This window comes from Thalassophryne amazonica, chromosome 4 (assembly GCF_902500255.1).
Source record: "Thalassophryne amazonica chromosome 4, fThaAma1.1, whole genome shotgun sequence".
Classification (NCBI taxonomy): Eukaryota; Metazoa; Chordata; class Actinopteri; order Batrachoidiformes; family Batrachoididae; genus Thalassophryne; species Thalassophryne amazonica.
The window spans coordinates 42,614,476-42,630,630 of record NC_047106.1 but is presented as its reverse complement, the minus strand read 5'-3'; the positions used below and the strand labels follow the sequence as shown (position 1 = coordinate 42,630,630).

Here is a 16,155-nt window from a genome sequence, read left to right as displayed (position 1 = left end):
TTGTGCTTTTTGTTGACATTACGAGTTTTGTCAGCATGCCTAGTGAGATACTATCAAATTCTGTAAATCTAGGTAATACTTCAGTAGTGGCACCCACCTCAATAGCAGGGTGTAGTGGCTGGGTTAAGGCATGCCGGGGTATGTTTAACCTGATGTCTTCTATTTTCTTCCCAAAGTAATCCAGGAAATCTTGTGCTGTAAAAGGAGAGCGAACTACAGGTGGTTGTCCATGCATAAGTGTTGCCACCGTGTCGAACAAGAACTTTGAGTTATGCTTGTTTCTGTTGATCAAATCAGGGTAGTAAGTCCGCTTTGTAGCCAATAATGCATGCTTATAGTCTAAGATAGCATCACGCCATGCATGTTGAAATATTTCTAATTTTGAACAACGCCATTTCCGTTCTAGACCTCTTGCTTTATGCTTGAGGTCACGCAGATAGTCATTGAACCAAGGTAACTGTGATTTGGGGGAGCGCGGTTTTAACACAGGTGGTGCAGTCATGTTGAGTGTAGTTTTGAGCACTGAGTTTAAACTATCCACAAGTCTGTCTACTGACTGGGTATTTGTCAAATGTGAAGCTAAGACATCAGGCAGTCTAGCTTCGAGTTTAGTCTTAGTTGAGGAGTTGATGCATCACTATAATGATATATAAGGTTGTTGTTCCACTAAACATGGCAGCGAAACTGTAAACTTAATAAGTGAGTGATCAGACACCACTGATGTAAGAGGCATGATGTCAATATTTGTGACAGCAATACCACGTGCAAGAACCAGATCCAGGGTATTTCCACTAATGTGCGTCGAATCCCGAATGCATTGCCGAAATCCCAATGCATCCACAATTTCCATAAATGATTTGCAGAGGGGATCAGAAGGCTTATTTATATGAATGTTAAAGTCACCAATGATCAGAATGTTATATACACTAGTTGACAAGCTAGAGATGAACGCACCAAATTCATCTAAGAATTCAGAATGTGGGCCAGGGGGCCTATATACAGTGACAAAGTAATACGACTGATTTTTATTCTTCTGACCTTGGCAATGTGTAATATCCTGAGCAGAGCGGAGAATCAGATGCTCAAACGAGTGATATTTGTAACCCCCAACAGCTAATAAGCTAAACCTAGATTTATAAATAAGAGCAACACCCCCGCCTTGCTTTGCATCACGAGGACTAAATGTATATGCTGGTGGGCAGGCCTCATTTAAGGGGAGGACAGCTGTAGGTTTAAGCCAGGTTTCACATAGCCCAATCATATCTAAGTGATGATCAATAATTAGATAATTGATCAACAATGATTTTGAGACAGTGATCTTATGTTAATGAGACCCAGTCTAAGGACCTCAGTGGGGTTGACAGTTGAACTGTTTGGGTTTAGGGTGGTTCCAGAGTAGCATATATAAGATGCCTAGAAGTAGGTTTAGGTTTAAGACATTCCACGCGCGTTGTAGGTAGAAGACATGAAATCTTTGCTATTGCTGGAACAACCACTGGGCCATCCTCAATTTCAACATCATCCAATATAGTAATGGGTATTAAGTTTGGAAAGCATATCCCTCTATGATTTTTATGGACACGACTACGGTCCCAGGTCTCTTCCGGTCATTGACCAGGTCCTCCTGTGTAGTTCTAAGCTTTCTCAGAATCATCCTTACCCCACAAAGTGAGATCTTGCATGGAATCCCAGTCCGAGGGAGATTGACAGTCATCTTGTGTTTCTTCCACTTTCTAATAAATAATCATAACAGTTGTTGTCTTCTACCAAACTGCTTGCCTGTTGTCCTGTAGTCCATCCCAGCCTTGTGCAGGTCTACAGCTTTGTCACTGTGTCCTTAGACAGCTCTTTGGTCTTGGCTATGGTGGGAAGGTTAGAGTGTGATTGTGTGAACAGGTGTCTTTTATACAGGTAACAAGTTCAAACAGGTGCAATTAAGACAGGTAAAGAGTGCAGAATAAGAGGGCTTCTTAAAGAAAAATTAACAGGTCTGTGTGACCCAGAATTCTTGCTGGTTGGTAAGGGGTCAAATACTTATTTGCAGCAGTAACATACAAATAAATTATTTAAAAAATCATACATTGTGATTTCTGGATTTTTTTTTTTAGATTATGTCTCTCACAGTGGACATGCACCTAAGATGAAAATTTCAGACCCCTCCCTGATTTCTAAGTGGGAGACCTTGCAAAATCGCAGAGTGTTCAAATACTTATTTTCCTCACTGTGTGTGTGTGGGGATATATATATATATATATATATATATATATATATATATATATATATATATATATACCCCCCCCCACACACACACACACACATCACAAGACTCTATAGCTAAACTCTGAACAATGTACAGAAGGTCAACAACAAAGTGTCAAACACAGTTTATTGATTTCGTCTTTGTTCTGTCAGGATCACATCAGTGATATCACAGCATTAGGATGTAAAATTCAGTCAGTAAACGGTTCACAGCAAACATTTTCTAGTCTGAAAAGTATCAATAACAAACTATAGTTTTTTCTTTTGGTGATATTTGTGAAACATGCGTTCTCTCCACTTCTTTTCTAACAAGTACAGTGACAATAATTATAATAAAAAATAAACACAGTCCAAGTCCCTTAAAAAAAGCTGCGGGTGACAAACCAGCTGTAAAATTTGTGTAAAAATTCATTTTCTCCAACACTAACAGTAGTTCAAGCTGTAAGAGCTCCATCTATGAGCAAGGCACCGTGGGGATTATACTGCCAGCAGGAGGTGGCATTGCTTCTACCAGAGCTTGGTCTGGGCCAGGTCAACAATGAACTTGACAGCAAGAAGTCTGAAGGTCTAAAGTTAGAGCTGAGATCAGACCGTCACTCAAACCTCCGCAGGTGGTTGTAGAGAGACTGGACATAGGTGAAGACACACATGGGGTCGGGTTTACGGCCCATGACCATCATGTCCTCCACCTCGATCAATCGGTCGCAGCCAGCCTTCACTCTGCAGACACAAAAACATCACGTTTGTTTTAGATGGAGCTAAAACATCTCAGCCTATATAATCCCTTCATCAACAACATGGAAATTACATAATCAAGGCTCTTTCATATCAGCAGATAAAGTAATTTAACAAAACTGACTGCATTTTAAGTAGTTAATATGAACACTCTCACGAGCGCCACTAGCTTAGCTTATGACAAGCTAAAAGTGGACGCTCTCGTTATGGCCAAACAACTGTCTAATTTCTGAGTATTCTGTGTTAGTACGCGGCCAACATGCTTGATGAATTCCTGCGCAAAAAGTAGTTCCCAGATAATTGTGATATATTCCTGTGAGATAATGAGTATATTTCATCTAAATTAATTCTAAAATTTACCAGTAATAAAATTATGAATATAACTGAAGTTTTAAGAGTGGCCATAATAAATATTTAAGAAGAATAGAATGCACTGGAAATACATCACCAACACTTAAATGCCCAAAACTTTAAATGCACTTAAAGTAACTGAGTTGTTATGACAACAATTCATTTTTGAATTACTTTAATTAATGGAAATTAGTGACTATGACTTTCAAAGTTTGAGTTACATTAACTTAATTATTGTATTAAAATGGACTGATTGGTTTAACAATGTATAGAAATCTCCTTAACAAGTGACTGATTTGAACCATACATTGAAAGGACCTATCTTGAAGAGCTATAGTGCACAGTTTAAAATGCATACTGCAAGTGCATTTTGGGGTGTGTCCCACTTTATTTTGTTATTTACACATGGCATAATCTGAACACAAAGTAAGTCATGCAAAGGGTTTATATTTATTCACTTATTTAATCATGGGTGTGTTGGGGTGGAATATGAATTACATCAATCAGAGTGCCAACAGTCATTATCTTAAAGTGCGTTGTGTGCCTGAACTTGACACATTGCTGTTTATATGGTGGATGCAAGTGGGAGGTGTTCTGGCAATATGCAAAGCATCAAAGTGCAAGGATTATTTATGAGAGCAGCTACTAAAGCTCCCTGAGGTGAAGCAGTAGAGCACACCATTACTGCAACACCTTCTTCTCCAGCTGATCTCCCCCGCACCAATTACATCACCAGCTCGAGGTTTATGGCAAAAAAGCCAGAGAATACCCTTCTTAAAAAGATGAATTTCAGCGACGTTTGCCAGAAAGCACTTGGGAAACTACAGTGCATTTGGCAAGTATTCACAGCGCTTCAGTTTTTCCATGTTTTGCCGTGTTACAGCCTTATTGAATAGAATAGAATAGAATAGAATAGAGCCATAGAGTCTTTATTGTCATTGTACATACAAATATACATACAGCAAAACTTGTGCTCTGCATTTAACCCATCCTAATTACAGTCAGACACAATCCAACCAATAGGAGCAGTGGGCAGCCACAGTCTGGCGCCCAGACACCAACTCAAGATGTAGAGACGCTGCGTTGGTCAGGGGCAGAGAAAGGAGCAGATCCTAAATAAGCATGTTTTTGATTGTGGGAGAAAACCGGAGTGCCTGGAGGAAACCCACACAGACACATGGAGAGCGTTTTAAACTCCACACAGAAAGGGCGGGAAGCGATCCCACAACCTTCTTGCTGTGAGGCACTAGTGCTAACCACAAAGCCACCGTGCCGCCCACTGCTTATTCTCAAATTGATGAAATTCATTTCTTTCCTCAAAATTTTACACACAATACCCCATAATGACAATGTGAAAAAAGTGCATCCTGTTTCCACTGATCATCCTTGTGATGTTTCTACAGCTTAATTAGAGTCCACCTGGGGTAAATTCAGTTGATTGGACATGATTTGGAAAGACACACACCTGCTTACATATAAGGTCCCACAGTTGAGAAGTGCATGTCACAGCACAAACCAAGCATGAAGTCAAAGGAATTGTCTGTAGACCTCCCAGACAGCATTGTCTCAAGGCAAAAATCTGGGGAAAGGTACAGAAACATTTCTGCTGCTTTGAAGGTCCCAATGAGCACAGTGGCCTCCATCATCCGTTAATGGAAGAAACTCGGATCCACCAGGACGCTGTGATTGGTGAGAAGGGCCTTACTCAGGGAGGTGACCAAGAACCCGATGGTCACTCTGTCATTGCTCCAGCATTCCTCTGTGGAGAGAGGAAAACCTTCCAGAAGGAAAACCATCTTTACAGCAATCCACCAATCAAGCCTGTATGGTAGAGTGACCAGACGGAAACCACTCCTTAGTAAAAGGCACATCGCCACCTGACTCTCAGACCATGAGAAACAAAATTCTCTGGTCTGATGAGACAAAGATTGAACTCTTTGGTTTGAATGCCAGACGTCATGTTTGGAGGAAACCAGGCACCATCCCTACAGTGAAGCATGGTGGTGGCAGCATCATGCTGTGGGGATATTTTTCAGTGGCAGGAACTGGGAGACTAGTCAAGATTGAGGGAAATATGAATGCAACAATGTACAGAGACATTCTGGATGAAAACCTGCTTCAGAGGCCTCTTGACCTCAGAGTGGGACGACAGTTTGTCTTTCAGCAGGACAATGATCCTAAGCACACAGTCAAAATATCAAAGGAGTGGCTTCAGGACAACTCTGAATGTCCTTGAGTGGCCCAGCCAGAGCCCAGAGCGGCCATAATAATGTTACAGCCAGAGCCCAGGCTGTAACATAAAATGTGGAAAAAGTGAAGTGCTGTGAATACTTTCTGGATGCACCGTACATGGCAACTGTGTTATTTTTGTTAAACCCCTTGAGTTAAAGCTGAAAGTCTACACTACAAGTGTATCCTGATTGTGTTATTTCAACTCCATTATGGTGCTGTACTGAGACAAGACTACAAAAAACAAAACAAAACAAAACACGGGGTCACTATCCAAATGCGGACCAGACTGTTCACCTGCATAATATTTATATGTGCAGCCTGTGTGTACGTGTCAGTCTGTGGAAGCCAGAAGGCACAATTTTTGCATGATGTCACAACACTGACAATACAGCACAGAGAAAAAGAATGTGCACGTTTCACCAAACGTGGAAGAAAGCAGAGCAAAGAAATAAAAGGCAGGATTATTATCGCCACATAAAATGTGTTTGGGTGTTGAACAGAGATGAATAACTTTGCAGAGTGGGATGAAATGAACGGACCAAAGGACATTCAGCCACAACAAAGCAAATATTTCATTACTGATGCCAATAAATCCTTCAAGGCCCATTCAGCCAAACTCCTAAAACCACAGTGTGTGCTTAAATATCTAATGAGCATGTCTGCTGTAGCCTAATGAAAGTAAAAGCAGTTTATTTTTCAGCTGTGGTTTTAAAGAATTTTGTAATGGTAATGTTGAGCCCTCAAAGACAAACAGAAGATTAAAAAAAGTTTGACATGCAGATCCTGCAAAAAAACAACAACAACAAAAACTCCAAAAAAGCAGAAATGATGAATGTCTGTATTCTGCACTGGCTAATTCAGTCAAAACCCAGACTGCACTATTTAAAAAAAAATGTTTACAAATATTCATTTTCAAAAGCACTAGCAACAGCGCCCTCGAGTGGCTACCAGGACCTTGTGACTAGCAGCAAAGCTTTTCAAGCAACCTGATAGGCTTTTTTGTCTTGTCTTTATTTTATTTTTAAAATACCAACATGGCCCAAAATTATGACGACATTTTAGGGCCACATTGAGTTTTGTTTTGTTAGACTTTGAGAAAAAACTCCTAATATTTTTCCCAGTATTACAAGAATAAAGTCATAATATTATGAGAATAAAGCTGTAATTTTACAAGAAAAAACTTGTAGTACTGCGAGAATAAAGTTGTAATTTTACGAGAAAAAACTTATAGAAAAAAACATATATGAAAAGCGATAACCCTGCAGACTGCCTATTCCAGCTGTCTCCTCCTCCATGAAAGATGTGATTTTGGGTAGAGGTGGCCAATACCAGGAATTTTGGTATTGATCCGATACCATCTAAATACAGGCCCAGTATCGCCGATATCGATACAGATACTTTTTCATATTTAAGCCTCATAGATCCAAAGGATCCAAAAGACCGAGGATAGAATTTCGCCAAACATTGTACGTGACAACAAAATACTTTGTCACAATCAACATTTTTGTTTTAAAAAATATCACTCAACACAACTTAAAACAAAATCTCCTGAGGTAGAGTGCTGACAAACCACAATACAAGGGTGCAGTGGTCCATGTTGTGTGACACAGCGCAGTGCTGCTCTTACAGACAGAGAGTAGAGTTTGATGAATCTGCGTGCGCAGCAGTCAGTGCGTGTGGGAGAGAAAAAAGCTTGAGTATCGATCTTTTTACATGAGGATCATTCAATATCAATACCAGCATTGGTATCGATATTATCAATATTAGGATTGATCTGCCCACCTCTAATTTTGGGAGCTACTAATCGCTGGAACGACAGGTGAACTCCATGTGCTTCCTCCTCCAGAATAGACACATTCTCTTGCATATTCTTTTCAAAGTTCTGATACTAATGATAATGTGGTGCACATAGGTCAAAAGATGAACTTCCTTATTTGTAAAACCTACACTGAAGTACAATGTCACATTTGAGATGCAGAGTTTTTCTCTCATAAAATTCCGACTTTATTCTTGTAATATTATGACTTCATTCTCGTAATATTATGAGTTTTTTCCTTATAAAATTAAGACTTTATTCTCATAATATTACGACTTTATTCTCAAAGTCTAACACCCCCCCAAATGTGGCCCTAAAATGCTGTGGTACAAAATAGTTGATTTACTCATTGTTAGACACAATTTCTCTCTATCAGAAGCCAAAATTCAGAGTTGAATAGCTTTTCAGGAGTTATTTAGGAAAATTTTGTGGACTCACACAATTAGTGACTCCACTAGTCCTATGGATGTCCTGCTAATAGTGGGGAAAATCTAAATTATCCACAAACTCTAATAATCTGTTTTCTACACCAGGGACCTCATCAAAGTTTGGAGGAATTAGTCATTGTAAATTTTGAGAGACTTTGCAACCCCCCCCCACACACACACACAAATACTTTTTTTTTAAAGCTTTAGAGTTTTTAAAAAAATCCATTAGGACACACACACACACACACACACACACACACACACACACACACACACACACACACACACACACAAAAATGCTATATTAATTAAACATATACAGTTCAGTCCAAAAGTATGTGACCCATTGGTATTTCACACACTTAATTTGTTTTTACCATTTCAAATACAAAAATACAAAAAGAAAACAAAAAAACAAAAATAAAAATTTCTAAAATTATGGTCCTCATACTCCCATCACACATAGCTGGAATCACGCAGAGTGCCATTGGAGTTATGAATTGGAACACATCCGAAAGGTGTCAGATCAGTTCCAAAACCTTCTGACAGCCATCTGCAGAAGTCAACACAGTTGGTCAAAATTGGCTGGTGGCCTAGAGTGTGACACACATGTTCGTAATTCTCCGGGTGCCGTTGAGATGGGACACCTATCCAACAGTGATCCATATGTAATCTGACAACCATCTGACCGCAGTTTACATATTCTGATGGCAGCATAAACAGGATCTGAAACAATCTGATTGCGTGTGTACATGGGGCATACGTGCGCACGCAGAGTTGCTGGTGCAGCATTATGGACACATATACATGCAGCTGAGTGAACATTTCAGCCACACACTCGCACACTGCTGTGATCACCTGTTCTACACACATACATGCGCGCACTCTGTTATATGAGACACACACTGATGAGTGTTTGGCACTGGGAATGTAAGGAGCGCAGAATTGATTGTGTGGGTGAGTGCCAGCTCCAATGACCGTGCCTTCTGACAGCACTCTGTGTCATCTGACTTGTCTGAAATAAGTTTGGGCTGCATCCTGCAGGTGTGCACAACGCAGCCCGGATGTGTTTGGACCACAGCTGGCCACGCCTCTTTTTCTGCCAAGTGCGTCGGCTAACGGCAATATTTGCTGTGTCGGAATGGCTCCTCCACATTCTTGCTATGTGTGACGGGGGCCTTGAACTCAAACTCAAAGCAAATCTCTACAACCTGAAATATCCATCCATCTATTTTCTTCCGCTTTATCTGGAGTCGGGTCGCGGGGGCAGCAGCTCAAGCAAAGCCGCCCAGACCTCCCAATCCACACACACCTCCCCCAGCTCCTCCGGGGGAACCCCAAGGCGTTCCCAAGCCAGCCGAGAGATGTAGTTCCTCCAGCGTGTCCTGGGTCTTCCCCGGGGCTTCGTCCCAATGGGACGTGCCCGGAACACCTCTCCAGCGAGGTGTCCAGGGGGCATCCGTAAAAGATGCCCGAGCCACCTCAACTGACTCCTTTCGATGTGGAGAAGCAGCAGCTCGACTCTGAGCTCCTCCCGAGTGACCGAGCTCCTCACCCTAAATCTAAGGGAGCACCCAGCCACCCTGCGGAGGAAACTCATGTCGGCCGCTTGTACTCGGGATCTCGTTCTTTCGGTCATGAGCCAAATCTTATGACCATAGGTAAGGATCGGAACGTAGATCGATTGGTAAATTGAGAGCTTTGCCCCCCTACTCAGCTCTCTCTTCACCATGACGGTCCGATACAGCGACCGCATCACTGCAGATGCTGCACCGATCCATCTATCGATCTCATGCTCCATCCGTCCCTCACTCGTGAACAAGACCCCGAGATACTTAAACTCCTCCACTTGAGGCAAGGACACTCCACCGACCTGAAGAGGGCAAAGCACCTTTTTCCGGTCGAGAACCATGGCCTCGGATTTGGAGGTGCTGATTTTCATCCCGGATGCTTCACACTCGGCTGCAAACCGCCCCAGTGCACGCTGAAGGTCCTGATTTGACGAAGCCAACAGAACCACATCGTCCGCAAACAGCAGAGACGAGATTCTGTGGTTCTGCGTTTTTGTTTTTTGTTTTTTTCTCCACAGAATCACAGAAAAACAACCTGAAATAAATTCATTAAAAATATGAAAGCCACAGAAGCCTATAACTTCTTCTGGGTTGTCTGGGTGTCTTGGTCGATTTCCTCACTCTTCTCCTTCTTGCACAGTCACTCAGTTTTTGAGAACTGTCTACTCCACACAGATTTACCACAGAGTGTCATACTGTTTGTATTTCTTCATAATTGATGCAAATAAAGTCCAAGACATATTCAGTGACTGTATCCATCCCCTGACTTGTCTGAAGAAAACTGGCAATAAAATCTATTATTTACAGGTATTATATTAAAGTGGCGCATTACTTATGCACCCCATAATCTTGGCGTTTATATTTTTAATTAATTTATATCAAGTTGTAGAGATTTTCTTTGAGTTGTATGTTTTTTGTTTTTGAAACGGCATAAACAAATTAAACTGTGTGAAATACCAAGGGGGTGAATACTTTTGGACTGAACTGTAGATAAAAGTAGGATTTTCAGGCAAACCTAGTGCCTGAAGGTGCTAGTTGTTGAACACAAAAGTTTACACGTAAATGTGCATTTCTTCCTGTTTGGATGGCAGTGCTACTCACTCTGCAGTTCCAAAGGCGAGTTCAAAGTTGTGTTTGCGGTTGGCTGGTGACAGAGTGCTGTAATCAAACTCGGCGGGGAAGAAGGAGTGAACCAGCGCACAGAACGCCATCCCATCGCTCCAACTGGACGAGAAGTTCTGAATATCGATGTTCTACAGAGGAACACACACATGAAAGAATCTGAATTTTCAGATCAGTGCCTGTCGAATTAAACTCAAAACACAAACTTACAAAAACCACACAGTTGTGTAGGGATAATGTTTTTAGTCCTGTTTTAGGACAAGGTCAAAATTTTGGTCCATTGCTTGTATAGAGCAGGTGTGTGAGTGAGTGTGCATATCATGAATGCTTGGTCTTGTTGGATTTGCGAGAATCTACTCAATCTACTGGTACCTTGTTTCCCATGTAACAATAACAAATACTGTATACTCAAAACCTGGATTAATCTTTTTAGTCACACAGCACTACTACTATTCTGAACACTACTGTATATCACCTTACAAATAGTCACATGACTGTTGACTTCAGGTGATTTTGAAAGCTCAAGATTATTTACATTGGCTGTTTTGAGGAATTTGTAACAGATACACCGGTTGATACTATAAAACAATACAAAGTCATATATCATCATCATATATGTAGTTCATCATCAAAAATCAAAATTCAGGTTTTCACTCTGGTTTGCACTGAACTCAGCATGCATTTGGAGGTGGATTCCAGATTTGCCCAAATTTCTTAAAGGTCAGTCATTTGGGCCAAGGTCATGTCTGCTTGTCTGTTTTTTTGTTTTGTTTTGTTTTGGGTTTTTTTTTTTTTTTTTTGGCTAATTCCTCTCACATCCAAATGATATGCCAGTGAAGACTGACTTGAAATTTGCCTTAAAGAATTCATTTTGCCAAAATTTAATTTTCACCTTGATTTGGATAAAATGTGTCACACACAGGTGGATTCCAGAGTTGCCCTGGCAAGGTCATCCAGAGGTCAGTTATTTAGGTGAAGGTCAGGCTCATTGGGATTAAATGCCAGATTGATGTACAGTGCATCCAGAAAATATTCACAGCACTTCACTTTTTTCCCACATTTTGTTGTAGCCTTATTCCAAAATGGAGTAAATTTATTTTTTTCCCCTCAAACTTCTACTCACAACACCCCATAATAAGGCTGTAACATAACAAAATGTGGAAAAAGTGAAGCGCTGTAAATACTTTCCGGATGCACTGTAGCGCTTACTGTTTTCATACCCTGTTACCTAGTTCACTTTCCATTTCTTTCTCTCTTTGATCTGATGGTTTTTTTTTCTTTGACACTTCAGTCTGTTACATGAATTCAAAATGACAAGGTTCTTCATAAGTCCGAAGTTTGCCTTAAATGTATCTTGTCAACAGGAACATCTCTGTCCGTCTTCTTTGAGATTGTTTCTCTCAGTTAAAAGGGGCCTTGCTGTTGTCTGGCTTCATTATAACCAAAACCACATGGAGCAGCTGGAAAAGGAAAGTGAAGCAGAGTGCGCACACAAATGTATGCAACTGGGATCCAAACTATCAAGTCCTGTTTAATCCTACAAATACACACTCACATCCATAAGGACATTCAGTTCCAGTCACCTCAGTGGTTATATTAAGAGGTGCAGTAACATGTTAGCACTATACTGACTGTGTGCATAAATAGGTTAAAGCTATACACAACAAAAATACAAATGCAACACTTTTGTTGTTGTTGAAGTAAAAGTGCTAACATGTTTTATTTCTCTTGATTTTTGCTTCAACTCCCTCCAGAGAACTTCTCCTTTATGAAGGACGCTATAAAAGGTGGAGTTTTATCACACAACATAATGTTACAGTGCTCACAAACATTGAGAAAGCCTGCAGACGGCATGATGAATGCAAGAGTGGACTGCACTTCTATCGTGCTTTACAATGATGCCTCACATTTACTCCCCCCCCCCCCCCCCCCACCACACACACCAGTATCAGCATGCTACTATGAAAGGCGGTCAATTGCACACAAGAACAAGTTTAAATTCAAGTTTAACAATAAGGTTTATCAGTTTGAACATTAAATATTTTGTCTTTGTGGTGTATTCAATTGAAGGATTGAGGATTTTCAAATCATTACATTCTGTTTTTATTTACATTTTACACAACGTCCCAACTTCATTGGAATTGGGGTTGTATGATGCAGTGAGATGAACTGAATTCATATATTGACTGGAAGTTATAAATGTAAACAGATCCAAAACAGTATTTATTTTTGGAGATAAATAAACCCTGTTTATTGTTTTAGAACTTGTATGATGAAGTGCCGGTGTCACAGACCGAATGGTGCGGCCCTAAAAATTTGTCTGCCCTGCCTCCACTTCGCATGCGCCATTTCAGAGCTTAGCAGCTCGTCTGAGACAGAGTCTCTTCACCCAAAACGATCAAATGGATTAATGGGATTATTAACCATCAGGTGACAAGGTAAAACCTCTTAAATCATTCTAAAGTCAGTTTTAAGCAGAAATGAGGCCGTTTTAACAGAAAAAAGGCAATATTCTGTGACGATTTAAAATGACCGGCGCGCAGTGAATGCATCAGCTAGCAGGTCATGTAGCTGTGGTGCTCTGACCGTTTCCTCTGTCTTTTGTGATGAAATAATGCTGAATTTATGTGGAAATGATTGTTGTACAAAAACTTCAGCTATCTGTCGCTGAGATAAATGACTGGAGTGCAGTTTTAAGCAGAAAGGACATGATAATCTATGACCGGCGGCTAATGACGCATGCACAGTGAAGGCAGGGCGGAACGATTTTTAGGGGGGACCATTTAGTTGGCGACACTGGTCAGTACCCAATAAAGTCACTAGTTGTCACCATAGTGATTACCTTTGTGAGCAAGTCTGTTATCTTTTAAGAGTAGAGCAGATTTGTGCCTTAAATTTGCGCAATGTGTGAGTAAATAATGGTCAAATACACCTTTACAAGTGTTTCTTCTGTTGCCTTTATGTATTTTGCATTATTGAAGTGTGCTATGATGGGTAGCAAGCTGCTTTCTTGTCCATAAGATGTACTTCCACTGATCCTGGAAATTAACATGTTTATCATGCAAACATTATCTCAGATCGGCAGCATGGTGGCTTCGTGGTTAGCACTGTTGCTACACATCAAGAAGGTCATAGGATTACTTCCCACTTGGGGCCTCTTTATGTGGCGTTTGCATGTTCTGTCTTTGTTGGCGTTGGTTCCCTCTGGGTATTCCGGCTTCCTCCCACTTCCAAAAACACACAGGTTGATTGAATTGGAAACTTTAAATTGACCATAGGTGTGCATGTGGGTGTGAATGCTTGCAACCTCTGGCATGGGAGATGGACTCTCTAACCAGAAAGCTAAAACTGTATCAATATAATGAACTTTTGAGTTTTACCTGATACCCTACGGTCTTGGAACGGCACCATTCAAGGAGAATCTGTTTGATGCTGCTGGCGCTGGACACCCCAAAACTCTGAGACCGCTTCAGTTTGTGTTTGGGATCCACTGATTTGTGGAGGCTGCTCCGGAAAAATTGGAGAGAGATATGCGTTAAAACTGCAGAAGGTGTCAGTTTGTTATTATTTTAAACTGGAAACAGGTTTTACTTGTTAGGGGCTTCAGAGTCCAGTCTTTCGAGGACTGATCGCCGGACCTGAGCACCAATGTTACGCGGAAGAGTTTGTGACCTCACCAGCTCCCGTCTCTTCTCTCCTCCTACCCCAAAGGACTTGTCCCTGCTTATATCTTCATCTCTGCAAGACCAGAGCGCACAAAGGCCAATGAACCAAAACAATTTCATCTCCCTTAAAAATCACTCTTGCCCAATTGTTCTTCCACTCACCTGTCAGACTGGGACAGCCCCGAGTAAGTCAAAGATTTGACTGCAGGTAAATTTGCTTTCTCTGCAAAGGAAAAAACAGTTTAAAAAGCACTGAAGTCTGACAATAACTGAATCTGGATGTCTGGAAGGAAGGTTTACCTTGAAGTAGGGGAGATCCCAACACTCTGACTGGTGTATGAGTCCATGTCTTTACAGAAGACACTATCAGGAAGAAATACAAAGGAAACAGTCAGCGTTAACGTTCAAGTATTCAAACCCTGTCCACTTCTCCTCTTCTGTCTTGTTCATGGCATAGGTTCTACAAGGTTCTGGAAGCATTCCTCAGAGGTTTTGATCCATATTGACATGATAGCATCATACCAAATTCTGACTACTGTCACACAAATCACACAATGTTGTTTCAGTGTTCCACTGTCCAGTTTTGGAGAACCCATTCCCACTATAGCCTCCCTTTCCTGTTCTTAGTCGGTAGAAGCTTAGATGGTCTTCTGCTGCTGTAGACCATCTCCTTTAAAGGTCAGCCTGTTGTGAGAGTTGCTCTTCTGCATATGTTGGTTATAATGAGTGGTTATTTGAGTTACTTGTGCCATGGCAGCTGGAACCAGTTTAACCCTTCTTTTCTGACCTCTCCCAAAAACAAAGCATTTTCACCAAGAAAACTGCCGTTCATTTTTTTTTTCTTTTTAAGCAATTTTCTGTGGACACTGACAGGTAGTTCTGTGTGAAAAATTCCAGTAGATTATTCTGAAATACTTGAGCCCTCCCATGTGGCAACAACAACACTACACTTCTTACTCATTCTGATGATCAGTTTGAATCATGTCATGGTTCATGTCTGGTGCCTGTTTTCTGCTTCTTGGGATTTTGATAATTCTTTTATCATCATTAATTTCCATTTCCTCATGCTTGCTAGTAAATTCTCCTGTGTGATAGTATTTCCTCGTGCTCTTATTTCGTTACTTGCTCCATGTGGATTTTCTTTGGGTTTACTTCCCGTCCATGGACGTAAAGATGTGCACGGGAAATTTATAGTTTAGTCTACTCAGGTATTTAACCATCCACAGCCTGTCATTCCAGATTCTCTGCTTTCTTGCATTAATTTCCCACATTGGACCACCAGTTGCCGACCCATGCTGTCACTGTGTGTTCCCTGAGAATTTCCTGCCATTTCTTGATCTGCGTACTCGATATGCCTCCCAGCAGGGTACTGACCCTCTCCTTGTTTCACTTGATTACTCACTTGCTGCCTCCGTCATGGACACTTTTTGTTTTGTGATGGACTGTGTGCTGACCACTTACTTGTGTCCTCGAACATCATCATCTGCTTCCTACATGGATGGCTTTGTTGTACAAACCATATATTGACTGTTCCACTTACATATGTTTTAATACAGCCATCTTTTACTACATACCATTTTACCATCTGTAAAAATGGGTACCGACCTTGGCTGTAGAAGTAATGTGACGAATCATTATGAAGTGCTGTTATCATCTGCTAGACAGAAAAGTGCTATAGAAATTCAGTCCTTTTTTTACTTTCTACCATTGGTGTTCTCTGCTCAGGGGTCCTCTGTCTTGCTGTTATACTAAAGATCCTTTTGATCCTCTACGTTCCTAAGTACATTAAATTTTGGACACATGGCTGGCTGATTAGATATTTGCTTTCATGAGGCATTAATAGTACTGTAGGAGAACAAATAGGTCATTCAATACATTTCAGGCAGTACCACTACTAGTAGCTTTGCTTGATTGGCCATAATGAGGTAGAGTTTACCATCCATCCATGTCCTCTTTTTGGAACCTAAAAAAGCAAA

At 40.9% G+C, this 16,155-nt stretch overlaps 1 protein-coding gene across 2 annotated transcripts in view; it reads right to left on the bottom strand.

The window, feature by feature from the left end:
* Positions 1-2,368: 2,368 nt before the first annotated feature.
* The window catches only part of smtnl (smoothelin, like), a 59,325-nt gene continuing 45,538 nt past the window's right edge, over positions 2,369-16,155 (bottom strand). The window contains exons 5-10 of one of the 2 annotated variants that reach the window (XM_034167775.1): positions 14,480-14,542; positions 14,342-14,402; positions 14,106-14,252; positions 13,895-14,021; positions 10,494-10,645; positions 2,369-2,979 (exon numbers count right to left, since the gene is read on the bottom strand). In XM_034167775.1, the coding sequence (XP_034023666.1) occupies positions 2,853-2,979; positions 10,494-10,645; positions 13,895-14,021; positions 14,106-14,252; positions 14,342-14,402; positions 14,480-14,542 (677 nt within the window). In that variant the 3' untranslated portion in view covers positions 2,369-2,852. The remainder of the gene's footprint in view (positions 2,980-10,493; positions 10,646-13,894; positions 14,022-14,105; positions 14,253-14,341; positions 14,403-14,479; positions 14,543-16,155) is intronic. The other variant, XM_034167776.1, reaches the window with a different exon arrangement.